Below are 18,829 nucleotides of genomic sequence, written 5' to 3' on the forward strand. Positions count from 1 at the left end.
GATTCCGCTTGCTCCGATCGGGGAAGATGGTAGGCAATGCTTTTACAATTTGCAATCTCGAACATAGAAGGTCGTTTGAATGTGGTAATAGTTTGTTGTTATTAATGTGAAATACCGTGGAAATACCGGACGCATGTATCAGATACATCATAATGTTATGAGTTAGCGGAACTGGAAACAATTTTATTTAGTGGTTGTTATTATCTTCCTACATAAAATTCTGCATTACATCAAAGCCTTATCGTATTTGGCAAATCAGCCGTAGTCGGGCTAGGCCTCGAATAAGGAGCTAATGAGCATGAATATCTGTGGATTTATAGATCCTGAAGAGATTCTGTACCTTCAAGGGTTTTACGGTATCTAACACACTAACACCGTATTTGTGTAAACTGCAGAATAGTAAGTGCTGCAAAATTTTCACAAGATCGCCACAAACCAGCGAAGATAATGTCTGTTGCGCGGTCTAAGGCTATGCGGTGGCTTTGGAATAGCTGCATTTTGTAGTCAGGAGAACCAATGCAATATTCTTGGCAAGATATACTCTGGTTGAATGAAGCGATCGTCACCATTGGGGCTAGCGGAATAAGTATGGATCATAGATCAGGCGTGAGCGCCCGGCTAACTTGTGCGTAATCCGTATCACATCTGAAACGGATTTCCCATGCTAGAAGATAACGGTGTTTGCCTTTTACTTTAACGCCTCGATCGCATTCAGCGGGTTCGTATATGTGCCATCAATAGTTTCTAGCTTACGTTGGCAAACACATTGTTCGGTACGATAATCACTTCCGTAGGTTCGTGGAAATGTGGCAGCTTCGTGAAGGGCAAACAGGCCGGTCTGATGTAGAGAATGTTTTTATTTGCCGGTTTCCTGCAGTTTCATCAGTGCATGGCTCGGTTTGTGATTGGTACTTAGCTGACATTTCCCGGAATTACGGTAATCATACTGCTCTTGGGTAAGCAATCGCCTTAACACAACATCCCTGTTAAGGCGTTTACCACGTATCATGAGGGGGCAAAACCATACCATTCGCCATGCGTACCAACATTAAACTTGTTTTGTAAGCTATTCAAAGATAGGAAAAGCATTGATCATTGCACCAGTAACAATGGTTTTCTCATTAAGTATGGACGCTGACGATGTTAGATACTCGCTTGCCAGTTACGCAGAGTCTTTGCTAGGCACAAAAGAACTGCACACTTTCGTGCGAAACAAATAATCTTTCAGGAAATCAGTACACAAATAAATAAATAAAGTACACAGACGTCAATTTCTAGCTTCTTCATTTAAAGTTTATTTTTAAAGTGTTTATTTCCTAGCGTTTCTCTCTTCTTGTTTCTGCTATTTATTGAATAAATACAAATATAATCCCAGTTTAGGAGAACATAATTCTTTCTCTTCATGATTTTCATTATGTTTACTAAACTAACTAACAAAAGTATAATATTTAACCCGATGCTGACGAGAGATTAATGGCTTATTTGTCACTAAAAATCAGAACCTGGTGCAGATCGAATGAGAGACCTGGCTGCTCCATTGTTTCCAGTATCCAATCCAAATAGGCATCGGTATTTATATAAACTACGGGATAGTAAGTGATGCATTCTGTTGAAGGGATTACAGAAAAGCCGCGCAGAAAGTGTCTGTCACTCGATTTCATCGCCTGGCGTGAGTGGAGCGATGCACCATGAAGTGTACGGTAACACGTATCTTCCTTTGTTGGTTTGACAACGACACAATGCATTGATCTGTCTACGGTGAAGCTAGCCTTCAAACCTTGCCACCGTTTCTGACATTCCACCGGGTCGATGTACCTATCATCCACATTAGTTATTGTAAAATTAGAAGACCCCATTACGAGGCTTGAAATGGTGTAACTGCGACTCGTATCGATGATCGGTAAGCAGATGGGCCTCACATTCGGACGACTTGTATCGACAGGAGTGGCCAGTTGAATCAATGCAATATTATTGGCACGATTAGTTTGGTTATACTGTGGATGAAGAAACACCTTCTGGATCGAAACTCGCTGAGCTGGATGAATACACGAATCGTAGTTTTTGGTCTTAAAACATTCTTTGAAGGCTGTTTCATTGGTATCTCCGAACATTAAAACGAACCTGTAACAAAAAGATATTAAAACGTACTAACCATTCAATATGCAGCCAAGTAGGTAACATCAAAACACACTGCGATACTTACTTTTGACTATCTTCTTCGAAACAAGCTGCTGGGCCAACCACATACCAGTCGCTTATCAGCGTAACCAAACAACTACTTTCGTTAAAGAATGGAGCATTTGAGAGGCGTTTCCCGACCCATGGCATTGGAAAGTTGCTGGATGATTTACCGCACGTGTTAAAGTTAAACAAACTGCTCTTGGAAGCTTGCTGTACAGGCTTCAAGTTCACACGTCCATTCGTCAGTGTGCTGGGAAGTGACGTCGGACGTTCATGCTCCCGTACATTCTCTACTACCCATTCGAGATCGGCCGACTGAACCGTGTCAAACAAATACGGACCAAAGATTGATCGATTGTATTCACCTGGCACATTATTATCCATACCGTACAGAAAATAGTGCGTACTTCCTCCGTACGATACAGGCATCATTAAGGGACTGCCCAAGACGGAAGGTACAGGGATCTGTTTGTACTCAACTGTTATCTCGATTGCACACTGTCGAGAATCCTCGTTAAAGTCGATAAAATAACTCTCCTGACGTAGTCCATGCTTGCAGGAAGGGTTGTCAATCACTGCTAGCTTCTTCTTCACTGTCTCAACATCAAGATTAATTGATATCCCAACTTCTGTGGGTTTATGATGATGCAACTGATCCATTAGGGGCAAACATATTGGCCTGATGTAGGGATTCATTAGATTCGCAGGCTCCAGAAGCTCTATCAGTGCAAACGTCTGTCTCGGATGGTTCGGTGGAGGGATGATAATGTTCTTGATTTCCACCACCTGCTGTGTTTTGCATTGGCTAGTGATGCAGTCGTTGAGTTGAACTCCAAGCATAATATATCGCCTGCCGAACACATAGAAAAGCATTTAAATTTAATGGGAAAGCAGACACTTATATCACTATACATAAAGTCACTTACCAAGCAACATCGTTCTCTATACTACGCCTTGGGGCCAAAGCATACCATTCGCTTATCAGCACTACCATGCTTCGCGTCAAAGGAACCTCACCGGTGAAATTTGCATCATTCATAATGATCCCGTTCCAAGGAAGGGTCGTTGAAGCTTCATATATCTCTAAACCATCGGTGGTTAAACCACAGGTGTCCATATTGAACAGATGCAACCGTTCCTTTCCGGGCTGCTGTTGCAACTTGCTCCACTCCACCTCGAGCGTTTGATTCGTAGTTACAGTTTCAAACACATCCATTGTATCTAGCACGTTCTCCCTCATGTTGTACAGTATCCAGTCAAGATAAGCTTCTGCATCGAAGTAAATCGCCGGTGCCTGTAAATCACAGACCAACCCGTGTAGCTCAACTCCTCGCAAAAAGTATCGCTCCGTTCCGTTCAACATCTTCATTTCCTGTAGCGGTGCCCCCGCTTGAAAAGAAGTACAATTAAGAACGTCCTGTTGATCTGCTACCTCTGTACAGAACCGGTTGTTTTCTAGCTTTAATGCAATCTTGTGTTCTGAGTACCGTCTCACACACTCTACGGACTCGATAAAACGAACGGGAGTGTTTTTGTGCGTGTATGAAGCTTCTTCACTTGAATTCATTGCCACGTGTAAGTTAGTCTTGGCGTTCGTTCGCAGCTCAGACGTTACGGGCATACAGATAGGCTTCACATTCGGCTGCATGGTGTCTACGGGGCTGTATAACTCGATCAGTGCAATATTATTTTCATAACTGTTCGAGCCTAACTTTTGGTGCTCGATGATTCGTTTAATTCGCCGTGCTTGTGAAGGATGGGTACATACGATCGTCCTATTGCGATCGAAGCATTCCGTCTTTGACTGATGCATGTCGCTACCGAAGATAACAATCGAACTAAATTGTTGAAAAGCAACAAAATTAGTAATTAACAAAACACTTCATTTGAAAAACCACAACTATACTTACTCCACACTATTGGTGCTCAAACAATGGGCAGGTCCAACCGCATACCACTCGCTAATGAGCGTAATTGTACACCTAGAATTTAAATCGTACCATGGTCCGACGAATCCAAGCCATGGTAGTGCCCAAGTGGTACCATTCTTAATATATGATGATGATTTCATGCCGCACGTTTCGAAGTTGAACAGCCTTAGCTTCTCCACATAGTCTATATTCAGCACGTCACTATCGTACGAAAGCACACGCTGATCAATGTACGGTTTAATCCATTTCAGATACTTGGCCACATCAGTGTAGGCCGTGTTCTTTAGCGAATCGCACCGCTCGGTACCCAGGGGTGTGAACGACACCAGACCCCTCACGAACCATTTACCACCGATCTCGAAGAACATTCCGCCGCCGCTATCTCCATTGCACGCACTCACACCCTTCTGCCCTTTACCACAAAACATGTCCGACGTCAGGTGAGTTCCGAACACCCCCCGATCGTCCGCAATGCAACTGAACGGATCCACCACACCAATCAATGCCTGTTTCAGCTGCTCCGACACAATGTCCTGTTCATTCACACCAAATCCAACGATGGTTCCGTTTCTTCCCACGATCAACTCCTGATTGCTGTCCATGGTCCACAGACAGACCGGTTGCACGTACTTGTTCATCGTGATGTTCGAACTCAGCTTGATCAGAGCAATATCGTTGACGATACTGTTTTTGCTAAATCCCGGATGAACTATTATCTCTCGCACAAGGTGCGTCTGTGTGTATTCGCTTGATTCGTTTAGATGAATTCGTCCCACATCCACCGACACTCGCGATATCGAAATCACACCGCTTTGGGTATACACACAATGAGATGCTTGGAAAAAGAAAATTGCAGTATATTCACATGATTTACATTTGATAACACAGTGATATTTACCTGTAAGAATAGTGTTCTCATCCAGGATGGAGCCACCGCAGGCGTATTCGTACTGTGCATCCTTTCGATGGAAAAGAGCCACATGCCACGGCCAGTGTCCAGCCTTAGCGTCGATGCCATTGTGGATGAGATATTGCGACACTACTTTACGTTTACCACACGCTAAATGGTTTTCCTGTCCACGTGTTTGCGACACAACACACAGCAGGCCAAGCAGTAAGGTAATCCATCCCATTGAACGACACATAGTTGCAAGTTTCTTTGGCGATGGCTTTTTTCCGGCAACTAAATTCAGATTTAAGGAGCAACAAGAACTGAACGGACCGCACTGTGCCGTTGCGAAACTGTAACTGATTCCACTAGCTTCGATCGGCGAAGATGATAGTCAATGTTCTACATTTTGCAATCTAGGGCATAGGAGGTCGTTGTAACGTAATGTAAAAGCATGTTATTATTATTGAGTGGTGGAAATACCGAACGCATGTTCCAGATAGATAGTCATCTATGGCATAAGCGGTACAAAAAAGCTCCATTGGTTTGCTCAATAGATGGTGTATTACAACTCATTACTGTCCTTTTGTTGCAATTGTGTTTCGACACATCTAGCGGCTTCATCTAATCATGACCTATATAGCCTTCTAACTTTCCGAACCAAAATCTTTGAAATTGGTCGCGTGCTCAGATACATGGGTATCAACACCAACGACCATTGCATTAGTTTACATTGGAGTTTAGTATTGAAACAATCGTATCGCCTTTTCTAGTTCTAGCGATACATAACTTCAATGCGAAAACCATACAACAGTACAGAGGGAATGAGAAAGCTCTCCAAGGGATGAAGCTCCACTGGTGGTTGGGTGGGTATCCCACCAACAGATGACGAAGAACAGCTTTTTGCTATTTTCAGAATGTATGAGTCTTTTACAGTCTGCTAAACGAAGCCTTTCTATATTCCGTTTAGATTGAGAGTTTGGGTCGTTTAGAACCCGTTTAGTGGTCGTTTAGTGGATTTGTGGCACTTGGGATAGGTCATGATTAGATGAAACTTGTCGAAACAAATTGCAAGAAAAGGACAGCAATATAATGATGAGTTGTAATACGCCATCTATTGAGTAAAACAATGAAGCTATAGAGTTTAAAAAAAATTAATATCTACAGTAGAACGTCGATTCCCAAGTGCCACAAATCCACTAAACGACCACTAAACGGCTTCTAAACGACTCAAGTTCTCTACCTAAACGGAATATAGAAAGACTTCGTTTAGCAGACGGCAAACGACTCATGCATTCTAAAAATAGCGAAAAAGCTGGTGGCGCTCTCTGTTGGTGGGATACCCCAACCAGTTGAGCTTCATCGCTTGGAGGAGAGCTTTCTCATTTCCTCTGTACTGTTGTATGGTTTCGCATTGAAGTTATGCATCGCTAGAACTAGAACGGCGATACGATTATTTAAATACTAATCTCCAACGGAAACCACCAGCACTGAAGCAAGTGAGATTTGAGTAATGGTCGTTGGTGTTGATACCCACGTATCTGACCACACGACCATTCATATAGATTTTTGCTCAGAAAGCTAGAAGGCTATATCCCAAGCGCCACAGATTAAGCTTAAACGACTGGAAAATTGAATATCCATAGAAAAAAAATGAAAGCTCCACAGCTTCATTGGTTTGATCAATAGATGGCGTATTAAAACTGATTATTATATTGCTATCCTTTTCTTGCAATGTGTTTCGACAAGTTTCATCTTATCATGACCTATATAGCCTTATAACTTTCTGAGCAAAAATCTATATGAATGGTCGTGTGGTCAGATACGTGGGTATCAACACCAACGACCATTACTCAAATCTCACGTGCTTCAGTGCTGGTGGTTTCCGTTGGAGTTTAGTAGTTAAACAATCGTATCGCCGTTCTAGTTCTAGCGATGCATAACTTCAATGCGAAACCATACAACAGTTTAGAGGAAATGAGAAAGCTCTCCTCCAAGCGAGGAAGCTCAACTGGTTGGGGGGTATCCCATCAACAGAGAGCGCCACCAGCTTTTTTGCTATTTTTAGAATGCATGAGTCGTTTGCCGTCTGCTAAACGAAGTCTTTCTATATTCCGTTTAGGTAGAGAACTTGAGTCGTTTAGAAGCCGTTTAGTGGTCGTTTAGTGGATTTGTGGCACTTGGGATAGGTCATGATAAGATGAAACTTGTCGAAACACATTGCAAGAAAAGGATAGCAATATAATGATGAGTTGTAATACGCCATCTATTGATCAAACCAATGAAGCTGTGGAGCTTTCATTTTTTTTCTATGGATATTCAATTTTCCAGTCGTTTAAGCTTAATCTGTGGCGCTTGGGTTATCCGGGCAGCTCGGGACCGGACGGTTGCCGGTTAATCGATTTGCACGGATAATGGTCCAAGAAATGTCATTTTCATATAAAAATTATTATATTACTAGTTTTTGATTAGTTTTATGATTAATCCAACTTGAATAAATCGATTAATCGTTATTAAAATATTATTTTAATCAATAACTACAGGTTTAACAATTGTTCATGAACAAAAATGAATTTCGAAAATACCCTTAGACACCTCAGAGCTACACAAAAATCTGGTTGCCCACTTGACTATCGCTGCAAATGTTCGCTGTACGTTTAAACCGCTGTCACATTTATGCGCACGGTTAAGCCGCCCGCCGGTTAATCCGCCCCCGGATAATCGACGTTCTACTGTAATAAAATGTTGACGCTCCTAACGAAAACCGACAAATAATCTGGCCACACTGCCTGGTATATGATTTTTTTTTTTGATTGCCAGTGACAGGGTTAACGTTCTTATCGAAATCTTCGTGGAAATATGGATAAGGGCTTATTTCACGCAACCTTTTTATCTGTTGCATACAACAGTGGAGAAAACCTAGGAATATTATTTTCCTATAAATCTTCTTAAGCATGTTATTTGATAAATTTTAATGGCACTATCGCTCCGAAAGAAAACAACAGATTTTCAATGATAAAATTGACAAAAATATTTTAGTAAAATTTAACAAACATCCCACGACTGCCAAAGCTGATGGACACCGAACAGCACACCGTCAAACCTCAGCGCTGTAAACAAAACTAATTCCAAGCACGGCTAACACACACCAAAATCCCCTCCCCGGCTGCACGATGGCGAATCTGCGCGATATTACCGCGAAAAAATACGCCCGCCCCACGATCAACGTTGCGATCCATCCGAACCCGGGCACACCGCCGACGGGCGCGGGCCCATCCGCCGACGGCACCGACTACAGGTCCATCTTTTTCAACGAAATCTCACAAATCATGCGCGGGTACGGCGATTGCGAGAAGCCGCTCCGCGAGTCGGTCCTGCTGGTGGAGAAGATAGTGCTGCAGCAGCTGCGCGGCATCATGCAGGAAGCGATCGATCACGCCATGTCGCGCCCGAACTCACCGACCCTGTCCCGGCGCGACTTTGAGTACATTATGCGCAAAAATCAGGTGCGCGTGGCGCGGCTGCAGAAGTACTTCCGCGACATGGCGCTGATGAAGAAGCGGCTGAAGGATCTGTGCGGTGGCCGCTATCCGCACCTGAACCTTGGCCCGAGCTCGGAAACGTCCGACGACGATTCGGACCGCGAGGCGCCCGAAAAGTATGACGAGGAAAAGGCCCGCCGGCTGTTCCGGGCGGACCGTATCTCGCAGATCCTCACCGGGCGACAGTACGAGGAGTACATAGCGGCCCGCCGCACCTCCTTCATGCACCGGAACACGGAGGTGATGAAGAGCCGGATGCGCCAGTGGTTAAACATACCGGAGGATGTGAACATCACGCAGAGCTGCCTGCTCACGCTGGCGTACCTGGCGCACGAAACGATCGCCGTGCTGGTGGACTTTTGCATCCTGACGCGCCTCAACACGGCCAACCGGACGGTGGATCCGTATAGCCGGGTTACCCCTTCCGGTAAGTTGTATGCCAGTTGGGATGGAGGGGAGGGGAAAGAGCATAATGATTAATTGTGTCCCGCATTGACGGTGTTGACAGGCAAATCGTACAACATGCTGCACGCCTGCCCGGAAGTTTCGCAAGGCCGCGGGCTGGACGGCGTGAAGCCGATCACGCCGCAGGAAATTACCGAAGCGATGCGACGACACCGCCAGATGGCCATGCGCAGCTCGGGTCGGTACCGAAATGCGCTCAACTTCAAACCACCCTACTTAGCGATGTAATAACGGAAAGTGTCTCTCATGCTTATGCTTTATGTTAAATTAGCCTTATATTTGTAATAAAAAAAACATTCTACTCTCCATCCTCGAGGTCAATCACTTCCACCTCCTGCACGACGACCACGTCTTCGTCGCTTTTTTGAGGGCTCGTGGAGGAAGACGTCGAGCTCGTCTCATCCTCGGAGCTCTCTGACTCTGCCCGGACCCGTTTACCAGCGCCCTTCGACACCCCGTTCGTTTGTGTGGACGTTTCGCTGGTCGTTCGTTTCCTTCCCGCGCTGCTGGTCGACGCGGTCGCCGGTCCACTGTTCGCCGCGAGCGGAAACAGCTTGCCGACGCGGATCTTCAGCGTGCTGTTCGCAACCCTCGCCGAACCCTTCTTGATGTAGCTGTGCGTCGCGTACGGTGTGAACACGAACGATTCCTTCAGATAGTTGTGCACGATCAGGTAGGCGACGATCTGCTCCGCTACGGTACGATCGATCAGCGGGGCCGGTTCGCTCAGCCGCACGTGCGTCGGTCCCTTCTGCATCCAGGCGTCCACCAGCTTCAGCCCGGTAAGGTTCGTCTGCTCCAGCTCGCACTTGTCCACGATCCGGTGCAGCTGCTCCACGTACGGGGCAATCTCCTTCTGGGGCCACACCAGATCCCTGTTGGCGCACCGGTCGCACATTGCGTTACAGTCTTCGGCGCCCCAAACCTCGGAAAAGTAGGCCGAAATGAGCTTCCGTCGGCATCTGGGAAGTGAGCAAGGGCGTGCCATCGGTTAGTACCTCTTCACCCAGCAAACGAACCAAAACGATCCCCGCAAAACACTTACTCGCTCGTGGTGATGCAGTACTCCACCATCGCGTACGCATTCTTCAGCCCGGTGCGCTCGGAGAACGTCATCGTCGTGATGCGAAACACGTCCGAGAAGTGGTACAGCAGTATGCAGTCCGATCGGGCCCCGTCCCGTCCGGCGCGCCCACTTTCCTGGTAAAAGTTCTCCATGCTTTTGCTCATCGTGTGGTGTATCACGAACCGCACGTTGCCCTTGTCGATGCCCATGCCGAACGCGACCGTCGCCACGACCGCCTGCAAGTCCTCGTCGTGCCAGAGCTGGTGTATCTTGGTGCGGTCGGCCGGCTCGAGGTTCGCGTGGTACGGTGCCGTTTTCAGGCCGCGCGCCACCATCTCGCTGCTAATGTCCATCGCGTCCTTCGTCGAGTAGGTGTAGATGATGCCCGTTTGCTTGCGGAACCGGGTCAGCAGCAGGTTGGCAAGCAGATCGTACTGCTCCTGCTTGCTGGCCGGCTTCGGCAGCACGTGGTAGTAGAGGTTCGGCCGGTTGAACGACGCGACGAACAGCAGCGCGTCGGGAATGTTCAGCATCGTCTGCACGTCGCCGATTACCTTGGTGGTGGCGGTGGCCGTCACGCCGAGCAGGGGTGCCTTCGGGAACATGCCCTTGAGCACGTTGAGAAACTTGTAGTCCGGCCGGAAGTCGTGGCCCCACTGGGAGCAGCAGTGCACTTCGTCTGCAAGGGAGAAAGAAAATTGAGACACATTTGAAGGACGAGAAATGGGGTTTCTTGTTGCGCCACCGCATTACCGATCGCAAATCGATCCAGGTTGCCATGGTTGTAGCACTTTTGCAGTGCCGTCATGAACCGCTTGCTCTTCGCCAGCCGCTCCGGCGTCACGTACAGCAGCTTCGTGGTCGGCGGTCGCTTGTCGCTCAGCTCTTTGTGTATCCGGGTGACCGCCTCCTTGCTGGTGGTGCTGCACAGCAGCTGTGCCCGCACCTTCCACCGCTCCAGCGACCACACCTGGTCCTCCATCAGCGAGATGAGCGGGGAAATAACGACCGTCAGGCCCGTGCTCAGCAGGGCCGGCAGCTGGAAGCACAGGCTCTTCCCTCCACCGGTCGGTGCGAGCAGCAGCACATCGTTCCCGGCCATCAGTGCGTTTATCGTGGCGAGCTGCTTCGGCCGGTAGTCCTTGATGGAAAATACGAGCGCGAGCAGGTCCCGCGCCTTGGTCGACCAGGGAAAATTTTCCCGCTCCCAGTCGCCATCGGACTGTTGGGCCGATTTGCGCTGCTTCCGCACCTGCTGGATCGTTTCGCACAGCTGCACCAGGTGGGACTTTTGCGACCGCAGCCGGGCCAGTTTGTCCTCGATCACACTGAGCTTTTCCTTTATCTGCTGCTCATGTGTGCTCAGCTCTTCGTCATTCAGCGAGCTTAACCGTTCCTCCATCGTGGGAGTCCTCTCACAACACGTGTGCCACGGTTGCCTCGAGGAGAATACTTTTTTACTTAACAAATTGCACCGTTTTACGCAAAGTGGGTATAGGGACTAGGTGGGCTTATAGGTTTGGCGGGAAGGCCATATTGGACGAACGAATGACAGGAGGGGATTCGATTGTGATACGTAGTTTTTCACCCACACTACGACACATCATCCAAAATAGCCATTGGAGTTCACACGCATACATCAACAAATGATCGAATCCCCTCCTGTCATTTCGTTTTCATTTTTCTACAGTACGGCTGTCAATTTGTTCGGGATAAGCCCACCTGTATAATAAACCCACTTTGGTTTTACGCATACTTTTGCCACTAGAACGTGCTCACCGTCCTGACTAGGATAAGGCGCGTGCCGGGAGCCATGCCGAGTGTGTGTGTGTTTACGTTTGTTGACAGTTTTTTGACAGGTAACGTTGTGGTGCGTGAAATTAGCCCTCAGGTTTAAACACATTTTTTTCGTTTGGCTAACAAAATGTTAAATTATATTTAAATTAGAACATTAGATTAAATATGAACGTAATAAAAACCATAAAAATTGGTTGAAGTAATCTTTCAATTAAAAACAAACTCATTTCGGGGTTTTTGCAAAAAAAACAGCATTCCAACTGTCAAACGTCATCGTAGAAAAAAAGGTAAACATTGCGTTGTCAAACTTTGCAAAAGAATGTAAATTATTTTTTTCTCCTCTGCTGGGGTCCGAATCCAATAACAACTTGGCTGACGAGAACAAAAAAGTGTCCCCGACCCACAGTTACTATGCTAAGATGAGCTGTGTCGATCGCATCTGTCGCCTTTGCCTGCGGGAAGAGCTGGACAATGGTCCGGACTCGATGGTTTGCCTGAACGAGGACGGCCAAATAGTGAACATCATACGGGAAACGACCACCATCGAGGTAGGCGTTATTTGGTGCCCCTAGAAGTGGAACGGAACTACGAAAGGATCGAGGGTCAGGCGCATTCTTTCACACCCCGGTGCAATTTTTTTTGTAGGCCATCGTGGACGAAAGCATTCCGTACTACCTGTGCTCGGAGTGCAACGAGCTGCTGCACAAGTGCTACGACTTCCGGGAACGGTGCATCATCAACGATGACATTTTCCGGCGCAAGTTCAGCACGGCGCCGGAGGCGGAAGAGCCCCTCTTCATGCCGGTGGACGTGATCCATCCGGAAGCGGTCGAGGAGGAATCGCTAAAGGAGACAGCCTTCAATGGGGCGGCGGAAAAGCCCATCATTGAGGAGTGTCTGCTGGAAATGATCGAACAAAATGATGATGACATGGAGGGTGAGGAGGTGCAGGAGGAAGAGGAGGAGGAGACGGATGGGTACAAACCGTCGGAAGCAGCCCTATCCAAGCTGGACTCCTCCTCCGACAGTGAGCCGTTGACTGTGCGAAAGAAAAGCACCGACAGGCGGAAGCGGAATCCGACGCGCACGAAAAAGGCGGCAGCGGCGGCCGATAAATCGAACAACAAGCTGCCGTGCGCCCAATGCGGCAAAATGATCGCCCGGAACAACATCAACCAGCACCAGCTGACGCACGATCCGGACCGGCCGAAGGTTTTCTGCTCGTACTGCGGCAAAGCGTTCAAGGATCCGCGCCGGATGCAGCTGCACATCAACAGCAACCACACGCAGGAGAAGAAGTATCCGTGCGACATCTGCGGCAAGGTGTACCTGCGGCCGACCTCGCTGAAGGACCACAAGCGGGTGAAGCACAGCACGGTCAAGCGGTACGACTGCTCCGACTGCGGGATGGCGTTCGTGAGCTGGGCCCAGCGGTGGCACCATTTCAAGAAGGAGCACACCACGGCGAAACCGTTCGCCTGTACCTACTGTGATTGGGCGTTTAAATTTAAGTAAGTTGGCCATGCTTTCAATCGCTTGGTGCATCATTTCGTTTCCTTGCTTTCTCCTCCAGGGGCGATCTCACGCTGCACATTCGCAAGCACACGGGCGAAAAGCCGTTCAAGTGTGACATCTGTGGTAAAGCGTTCAACAAAAGCTACAACGTGGTGATACACAAAAAGTCGCACCGCAATCTGCCGCCGCCGGAACAGTCGACGCTGCTGGCTGCGGAAACAGCGATGCTACCTCAAGGCGAGGTAAAACCGGAACATACGGCAATATAGCCGGCGCGGCAAACAGTGCACTGTGACGATATTACGCGACCGTTTTTTTGTGTTAGCTTTTAGTTCATCATCCCAGATATATATCATTTTTAATCTTATTAAACATAACTTTATTCACTCACGATGTAAATGACGGATGTTGGGGTTATTGCAACTGAAAAAAGTGATTTAAAAAATGCTATTTAAACTTTCGTTCGCTGCGCCTTCTTGTCACATGATAGCGCACGACGAGCTGCTTTCCACTTCGGGCGTTTGCGGTCCTTCCCGCAGCTCTTTGGCTTTCGACGCTAGGAACGACCCTTCGTACTCCTTCTGCATATGCTCCGGCAGTGGTTTGGCCCAATCCTGCGGCGGTGCCGTCCGCTTCGTCCACACGTTGTTGCCGTAGTGGGCGCGCATCCGCTCTTCGCGCCGCTTCTGCTCGCTGCGTATTAGCTCGAGCGCGCTTTTCGTGTCCGTTGCGTTCTTCTCGAACCGCACGCAGTTGTCGAAATCGCGCTTCCACTGGTTGCAGTCGATCGATTCGCCGTGTATGAAGTACTGGTGGAACCGGGCCTTAACGCTGGTGCAGTCCTCGTACTCTTCATTATATAAGTAACACGGCCGGATCTGGACGGGGACGGAATGCCGGTGAGCCAAAATTGGATTAAATGCGGAACGAAAGCAAACCGCGCGGGTACACTTACCGACCAAAGGTTTTTCAGCACTTCCTCTTCGTCGGGTGTTTTTGGTTTAATTGTAGCGGCCGCTTCGTATATTGTGGACATGGTTGGTTATTTGTTGTTCAGCTGCGGCAGTGTGGGCTGGAAACCCCGTTGCAATCAATTTTGTTTATGTCCTTTGACAGTTGTTGGACAAAAACCAGGGCTACATTCACGCACATCGCTAGTTGGTTTACGGTGTAGGATTGAGGTTAAAGGCTGAGAGGAACGGGCAGCTTTTTGAACGCAAAATCAGTTGGCAGATTGAGGATTGAGGCCACAGATCGCTTTTCTTCGGTGGCAAATAACAATAAGATATTAAATATGAACCAAAAATCATGTTTTACAGCTTCATACTTGGTTACAACTATTATATTAGTTTTGTTTAACTTTATTGACCTTTGCAAAATGTTGCGTCTTGAAAAAATATCTTAATACAAATGAGTGACCCAAAGCGTAAAACTGATCGACGGATTAACTAAACCAAAAAGTAAACCATACAATCTATGCTTGTGCTTTCGCTTCCTTCAACGCTTTCCGCGCTTCTTCGTTTCGGTGCGATTTCTTGTGGATGGTAACGTTGTAGCTTTTGTTGAACCGTTTCCCGCATATGTCGCACGAAAATGGCTTCTCGCCCGTATGCGTTCGCACGTGCAGCGTCCAGTCGCTCCTGCAATTTAGAAAGGAACAAAAAAGGTAACAAAACAAACCCTCAGAAAGCAGCACTTCCCACCGCTTACCTAAGCTTGAACGCTTTGTCGCAGTACTGGCAGCTGTACGGTCTCGCCTCCGAGTGCGCCGTAGCGTAATGGTAGGTCCGTTTCGAGAAGTTGCTAAACTTCATCCCGCAATGTTTGCACTCGTACCGCAGCTCCTTCGAATGGTTCGCGAGGATGTGCTCTCGGAGCGAGTTCGGCCGGTAGTACACCTTCCCGCACTCCTCGCACTCGTACTTCCGCTCGAACGTGTGGTGGCTGTTGATGTGCACCTTGAGCAGGTTCGGATCACGGTACTGCTTCCCGCAGTACGAGCAGAACAGCTGCGGCGGTTTCGGATCGTGCGTTTCCAGATGCTTGACCATGTTGCTGCGCCGTAACATCTTACCGCACCGCACGCACGGCAGGTAGCGATTGGAGGTGGCCGCCACAAACTTTCGCTTGGGCTTGGTGGGTACCGCCGTCGGCGCGGGACTGTCTTCCTGTTTAACCACCAATTCGGGTTTGTTTTGGGGCTTTTTCGGTGGCTCCCGCTTCGGTGCCACTTGTTTCGCTTTTCTTTGTCGGGTTTGTCGCACGCTTTCGTTCTTCTCTTCCGGGATGGAGGGAGCTACGTCCTCCTTTACCTCTTGCTCTTCATCCGGCCACGATTGCTGCACCACTTCTTTCTCCAAACCGGCCTCATCGATGAGTCCGAGTTGCTGAGCTTCGTCCTCCTCTATGATGACCACCCGCAGGCCATCGACGTTATCCTCCTTCACGTACACGGTAGTCATCGACTCTTCGCTCTGCAATCTTTCCCGGAATATTTCATCGTTATGGATGCAACCTTCGCGAAACTGCTCCACCTGCGTCAGAAAGAGCTGGCAATCTGGGCACAGCACAATGGTGTCGATTGAATGCGGCATGGGCTGCAAAAGGGACGATCAACGGCATTTTTATTCATCTTTCCGAGCCAGACTCCAGGGGATTGTTCCAAGAGGTTTGTTGCTTACCTCGAACGATAATACATTGAAGATTGTATCGATTAGATCACTGTCCTGCTTCAACTCGAGAAAGGTTGGGTCTCGATCTGTTAAACACAGTCGGCAAACAGCTAGATTCGTCATTTTTATACCACATCAACGAATCGGAAAGTAAATTTGTGAACTAGTGCGTCCCTTCGCGATGTGTGCTTTGTTGTTGTCTGTATGGTTGCCCGAAGACGCTACTGACAGTTCGGGATACAGTACAACGGGCTTATTTGGCGCTCATGGTTTTTTTGTATGTGTGTAAAATGGATTTCTCCAAACATATTTAGTGGTATTGTATGAAAAAGGTTTATTTATTGCTCAATTGTTGCTGCATCGAATTATATTAAAAATAGTGAATTTTAAGCAAAAAACAAGTCCCTAGCAAAAAAGAAAAAAATGACAGCTAAACAAGCGCGCCCTTTTTGTTTGACAGCTCAAAGGAAACGTAAACAAACCGCTCGCAACGGCACCAACGTTCCGCGCACGGGAGCATTCGGCACCGATTCTAGTCGTTTTTAAAATCACTTTTCACTCACCTTCACCGCTAAGAATATAAAGTGTCCGGATCCGGATGCGACCCGAACGAAAAACGGCAAAATGATACAGCATGAAAACAATCGCGTACAAATGACGAAAATGCGGATGCTGCGGGAGTACCACATCAAGGTGCTGGACAACTGGCTGTCTGAGTGTGTGTCGTTCTGTGTGCAGGAAAATCCCACCATTTCCAATGAGGGCGTGTTTCAGTTCGCATTTAGTCAGTGGTTGCTGGCAGATTTGAAGGAGATCGGTACCGGGGTGCTTCCGCCGGGACTGGCCCAGAAGGGCGAACAGCACACGATGAGCGGCTCGTTTCCGGTTCAGATGCAGTACTTGATGGACATTTGTGGGTAGAGCGCGCTAAAGATAGTTTGGATTATCTGTACGTAAGCAATTTAACGCTTTTCTTGTTGAACGCATTTGCTAGCTGAACCGGCGTACGACCAGTGGAGAGCGCTGTACGACAAAAAGCTGGACGAAGCGGACGACGAGGTGCAGATGAGGAAAAGTCAGGCACCGAACGTGAAGAAGTATGCACCGGTTGCGATGCTTGTGAAAATGATCAGCTTAAAATGCTCAACCGTTTCCTTCATTTCAGACGAAGAATGCTTAAACTCGAACTGACCGATGGCAAACAAACGGTAGTAGCGATGGAGCACAGTCCTATCCGCTGCCTGAACACCAAGCTAACGCCCGGCCTGAAGCTGCTCCTAACCGGTCCGTTGCGCTGCATCAATCAGGTCATCTTTCTCGAGCCGCGCAACGTGCGCGTGCTCGGCGGTGAGGTCGATGTGCTGCTGATAACGAACGCGTACGAGAATGTGCTGCTGCGCGCGCTTAACAAACCGGCCAACCCGACCCCCAAGCTAGACTACGAAGAGCCGGACGTGTCGGAGGCTAGGCATCGCGCCAACTACAGCGCAATACAACCGATCCCGATGGACCGGAAGGCGGGCGGCAGCAGCAGCCATCATCAGGGGCCAAATCAACGGGCACATCAAAGGAAATCTCCCGCCATCGTGGAGGATGATGTGGACGATTCGCTGCTGATGGGCATCGATCTGGATATGATCGAGTCGACGCAACCGAAACCGGAACAGGTGCCGACCGTTAGCACACTGATGGACGACGACGATATGGACGCGTTTGCCGTGCAGCTGGTGGATGTGCCGCGGGAGCCGGAAATTATGCACCACCAGGTGTCGTCCACGAAACAGTCGCAATCGTCGCCCGTAGCCCGTAAGGTGGCGCCAGCCCCCCTACGTCGCCCTGAACCGTCATACGAGGGGCTGATTGAGGACGATATCGATGTGATGAACGCGCTCGAGGATCAAATTCAGAGCGAGCTGAGGGGCTTCGATCAGTTGGACGAACAGTACGATGAGGTAGCACCTCCGAGGGCTAAAAAATCCAGACCCTCGGATGAGTATCGGCAAGAACAAAGGGAAATGGAGACACTGCCACAGCCAGCCGCGTCCAGCAAAAGTAAAAGCTCCGAACCGGCGCCCACGACCAGCAAGAAGTTCAACCAATTCACCACCTCGGACCTGTTCGAGGACAGCATGGACGGGATGGACGCGCTCGAGCTAAACGAACGGTCAACCACGCTCAGTATCGTCTCGCCCAGCTACCCGCACCGCATCGATGGTACCAGCCTGGCGACGATCGATCAGCTAATGGCTCTACCGGAGGAGCAGCGCCGCTCGGGCGCCGCCTTCGTGGTGTACTGCGAGGTGGAGGCCGTCACCGAGCAGCCCCGCATCCGCAGGGAGCAGTGGAACCTGAGCGTGGAGCTGACGGACCAGTCGGCCGTACGGTTGCCGGTCCGGCTGCACGACCGCGTCATCAGCCGCATGACGCGCCACGACGCGGCGGAGCTGATGCGGCTGCGCAAAACCGATCGCGACGGCGTGATGAAGCTGCTGGCCAGGATACTGAGCGAGCTGAAGGAGCTGCTGCAGGACATCAAGTGCTTCTGGCGGGTGGTTTACGAGCCGGAGTCGGACTCGGCACTGTCGGGCGGCCAGCCCCTCCAGCCGGTGGTGATGGAAACGTACGAAATGAGCGAAGAGCGCGGAGCGATCCTGCTGGAGAAGATCATCAAGGAGAACTGTAGCCAGTTGAGAAAAATGTTATAGATCGCAATAGAAACGGAAGGCAAATGCAAATTCATTGAACAAAAACAGGAAAGCTCCAAAATCGAC

General features: G+C 48.7%; 8 protein-coding genes across 8 annotated transcripts; 3 read left to right on the forward strand and 5 right to left on the reverse strand.

Annotated features, from left to right (window-relative positions):
• Positions 1-1,271: 1,271 nt before the first annotated feature.
• Positions 1,272-3,544, reverse strand: LOC3291402 (uncharacterized). The gene is made up of 3 exons (XM_552595.4): positions 3,108-3,544; positions 2,204-3,031; positions 1,272-2,121 (listed from the first exon to the last, which is right to left on the reverse strand). The coding sequence occupies exons 1-3, from the start codon at positions 3,542-3,544 to the stop codon at positions 1,479-1,481; spliced, it is 1,908 nt and encodes a 635-aa protein (XP_552595.3). The 3' UTR covers positions 1,272-1,478.
• Positions 3,545-4,087: 543 nt separating this feature from the next.
• LOC1280970 (chymotrypsinogen B) lies at positions 4,088-5,257 on the reverse strand. Its single transcript, XM_061656653.1, has 2 exons — positions 5,011-5,257; positions 4,088-4,947 (listed from the first exon to the last, which is right to left on the reverse strand). Exons 1-2 carry the CDS (start codon positions 5,255-5,257, stop codon positions 4,088-4,090), a joined length of 1,107 nt encoding a protein of 368 aa, XP_061512637.1.
• Positions 5,258-8,023: 2,766 nt separating this feature from the next.
• LOC1280969 (uncharacterized) lies at positions 8,024-9,316 on the forward strand. Its single transcript, XM_320843.5, has 2 exons — positions 8,024-8,970; positions 9,052-9,316. Exons 1-2 carry the CDS (start codon positions 8,175-8,177, stop codon positions 9,234-9,236), a joined length of 981 nt encoding a protein of 326 aa, XP_320843.5. The 5' UTR covers positions 8,024-8,174; the 3' UTR covers positions 9,237-9,316.
• Positions 9,265-11,820, reverse strand: LOC133393315 (ATP-dependent DNA helicase Q1-like). Its single transcript, XM_061657794.1, has 3 exons — positions 10,828-11,820; positions 10,054-10,753; positions 9,265-9,970 (listed from the first exon to the last, which is right to left on the reverse strand). The coding sequence occupies exons 1-3, from the start codon at positions 11,474-11,476 to the stop codon at positions 9,307-9,309; spliced, it is 2,013 nt and encodes a 670-aa protein (XP_061513778.1). The 5' UTR covers positions 11,477-11,820; the 3' UTR covers positions 9,265-9,306.
• Positions 11,821-12,152: 332 nt separating this feature from the next.
• On the forward strand, positions 12,153-13,785 carry LOC1280967 (zinc finger protein 135). The gene is made up of 3 exons (XM_320841.4): positions 12,153-12,419; positions 12,517-13,382; positions 13,445-13,785. The coding sequence occupies exons 1-3, from the start codon at positions 12,291-12,293 to the stop codon at positions 13,653-13,655; spliced, it is 1,206 nt and encodes a 401-aa protein (XP_320841.4). The 5' UTR covers positions 12,153-12,290; the 3' UTR covers positions 13,656-13,785.
• On the reverse strand, positions 13,742-14,502 carry LOC4577844 (UPF0545 protein C22orf39 homolog). The gene is made up of 2 exons (XM_001238386.3): positions 14,342-14,502; positions 13,742-14,264 (listed from the first exon to the last, which is right to left on the reverse strand). Exons 1-2 carry the CDS (start codon positions 14,420-14,422, stop codon positions 13,866-13,868), a joined length of 480 nt encoding a protein of 159 aa, XP_001238387.3. The 5' UTR covers positions 14,423-14,502; the 3' UTR covers positions 13,742-13,865.
• A 210-nt stretch (positions 14,503-14,712) lies between these two features.
• On the reverse strand, positions 14,713-16,290 carry LOC3291405 (zinc finger protein 664). The gene is made up of 3 exons (XM_552587.4): positions 16,068-16,290; positions 15,097-15,983; positions 14,713-15,026 (listed from the first exon to the last, which is right to left on the reverse strand). Exons 1-3 carry the CDS (start codon positions 16,179-16,181, stop codon positions 14,861-14,863), a joined length of 1,167 nt encoding a protein of 388 aa, XP_552587.4. The 5' UTR covers positions 16,182-16,290; the 3' UTR covers positions 14,713-14,860.
• Positions 16,291-16,420: 130 nt separating this feature from the next.
• On the forward strand, positions 16,421-18,808 carry LOC3291406 (recQ-mediated genome instability protein 1). Its single transcript, XM_552585.4, has 3 exons — positions 16,421-16,971; positions 17,053-17,155; positions 17,224-18,808. Exons 1-3 carry the CDS (start codon positions 16,683-16,685, stop codon positions 18,761-18,763), a joined length of 1,932 nt encoding a protein of 643 aa, XP_552585.4. The 5' UTR covers positions 16,421-16,682; the 3' UTR covers positions 18,764-18,808.
• Positions 18,809-18,829: the final 21 nt, after the last annotated feature.

Source organism: Anopheles gambiae, chromosome 3 (genome assembly GCF_943734735.2).
Source record: "Anopheles gambiae chromosome 3, idAnoGambNW_F1_1, whole genome shotgun sequence".
NCBI classification, from domain to species: Eukaryota; Metazoa; Arthropoda; class Insecta; order Diptera; family Culicidae; genus Anopheles; species Anopheles gambiae.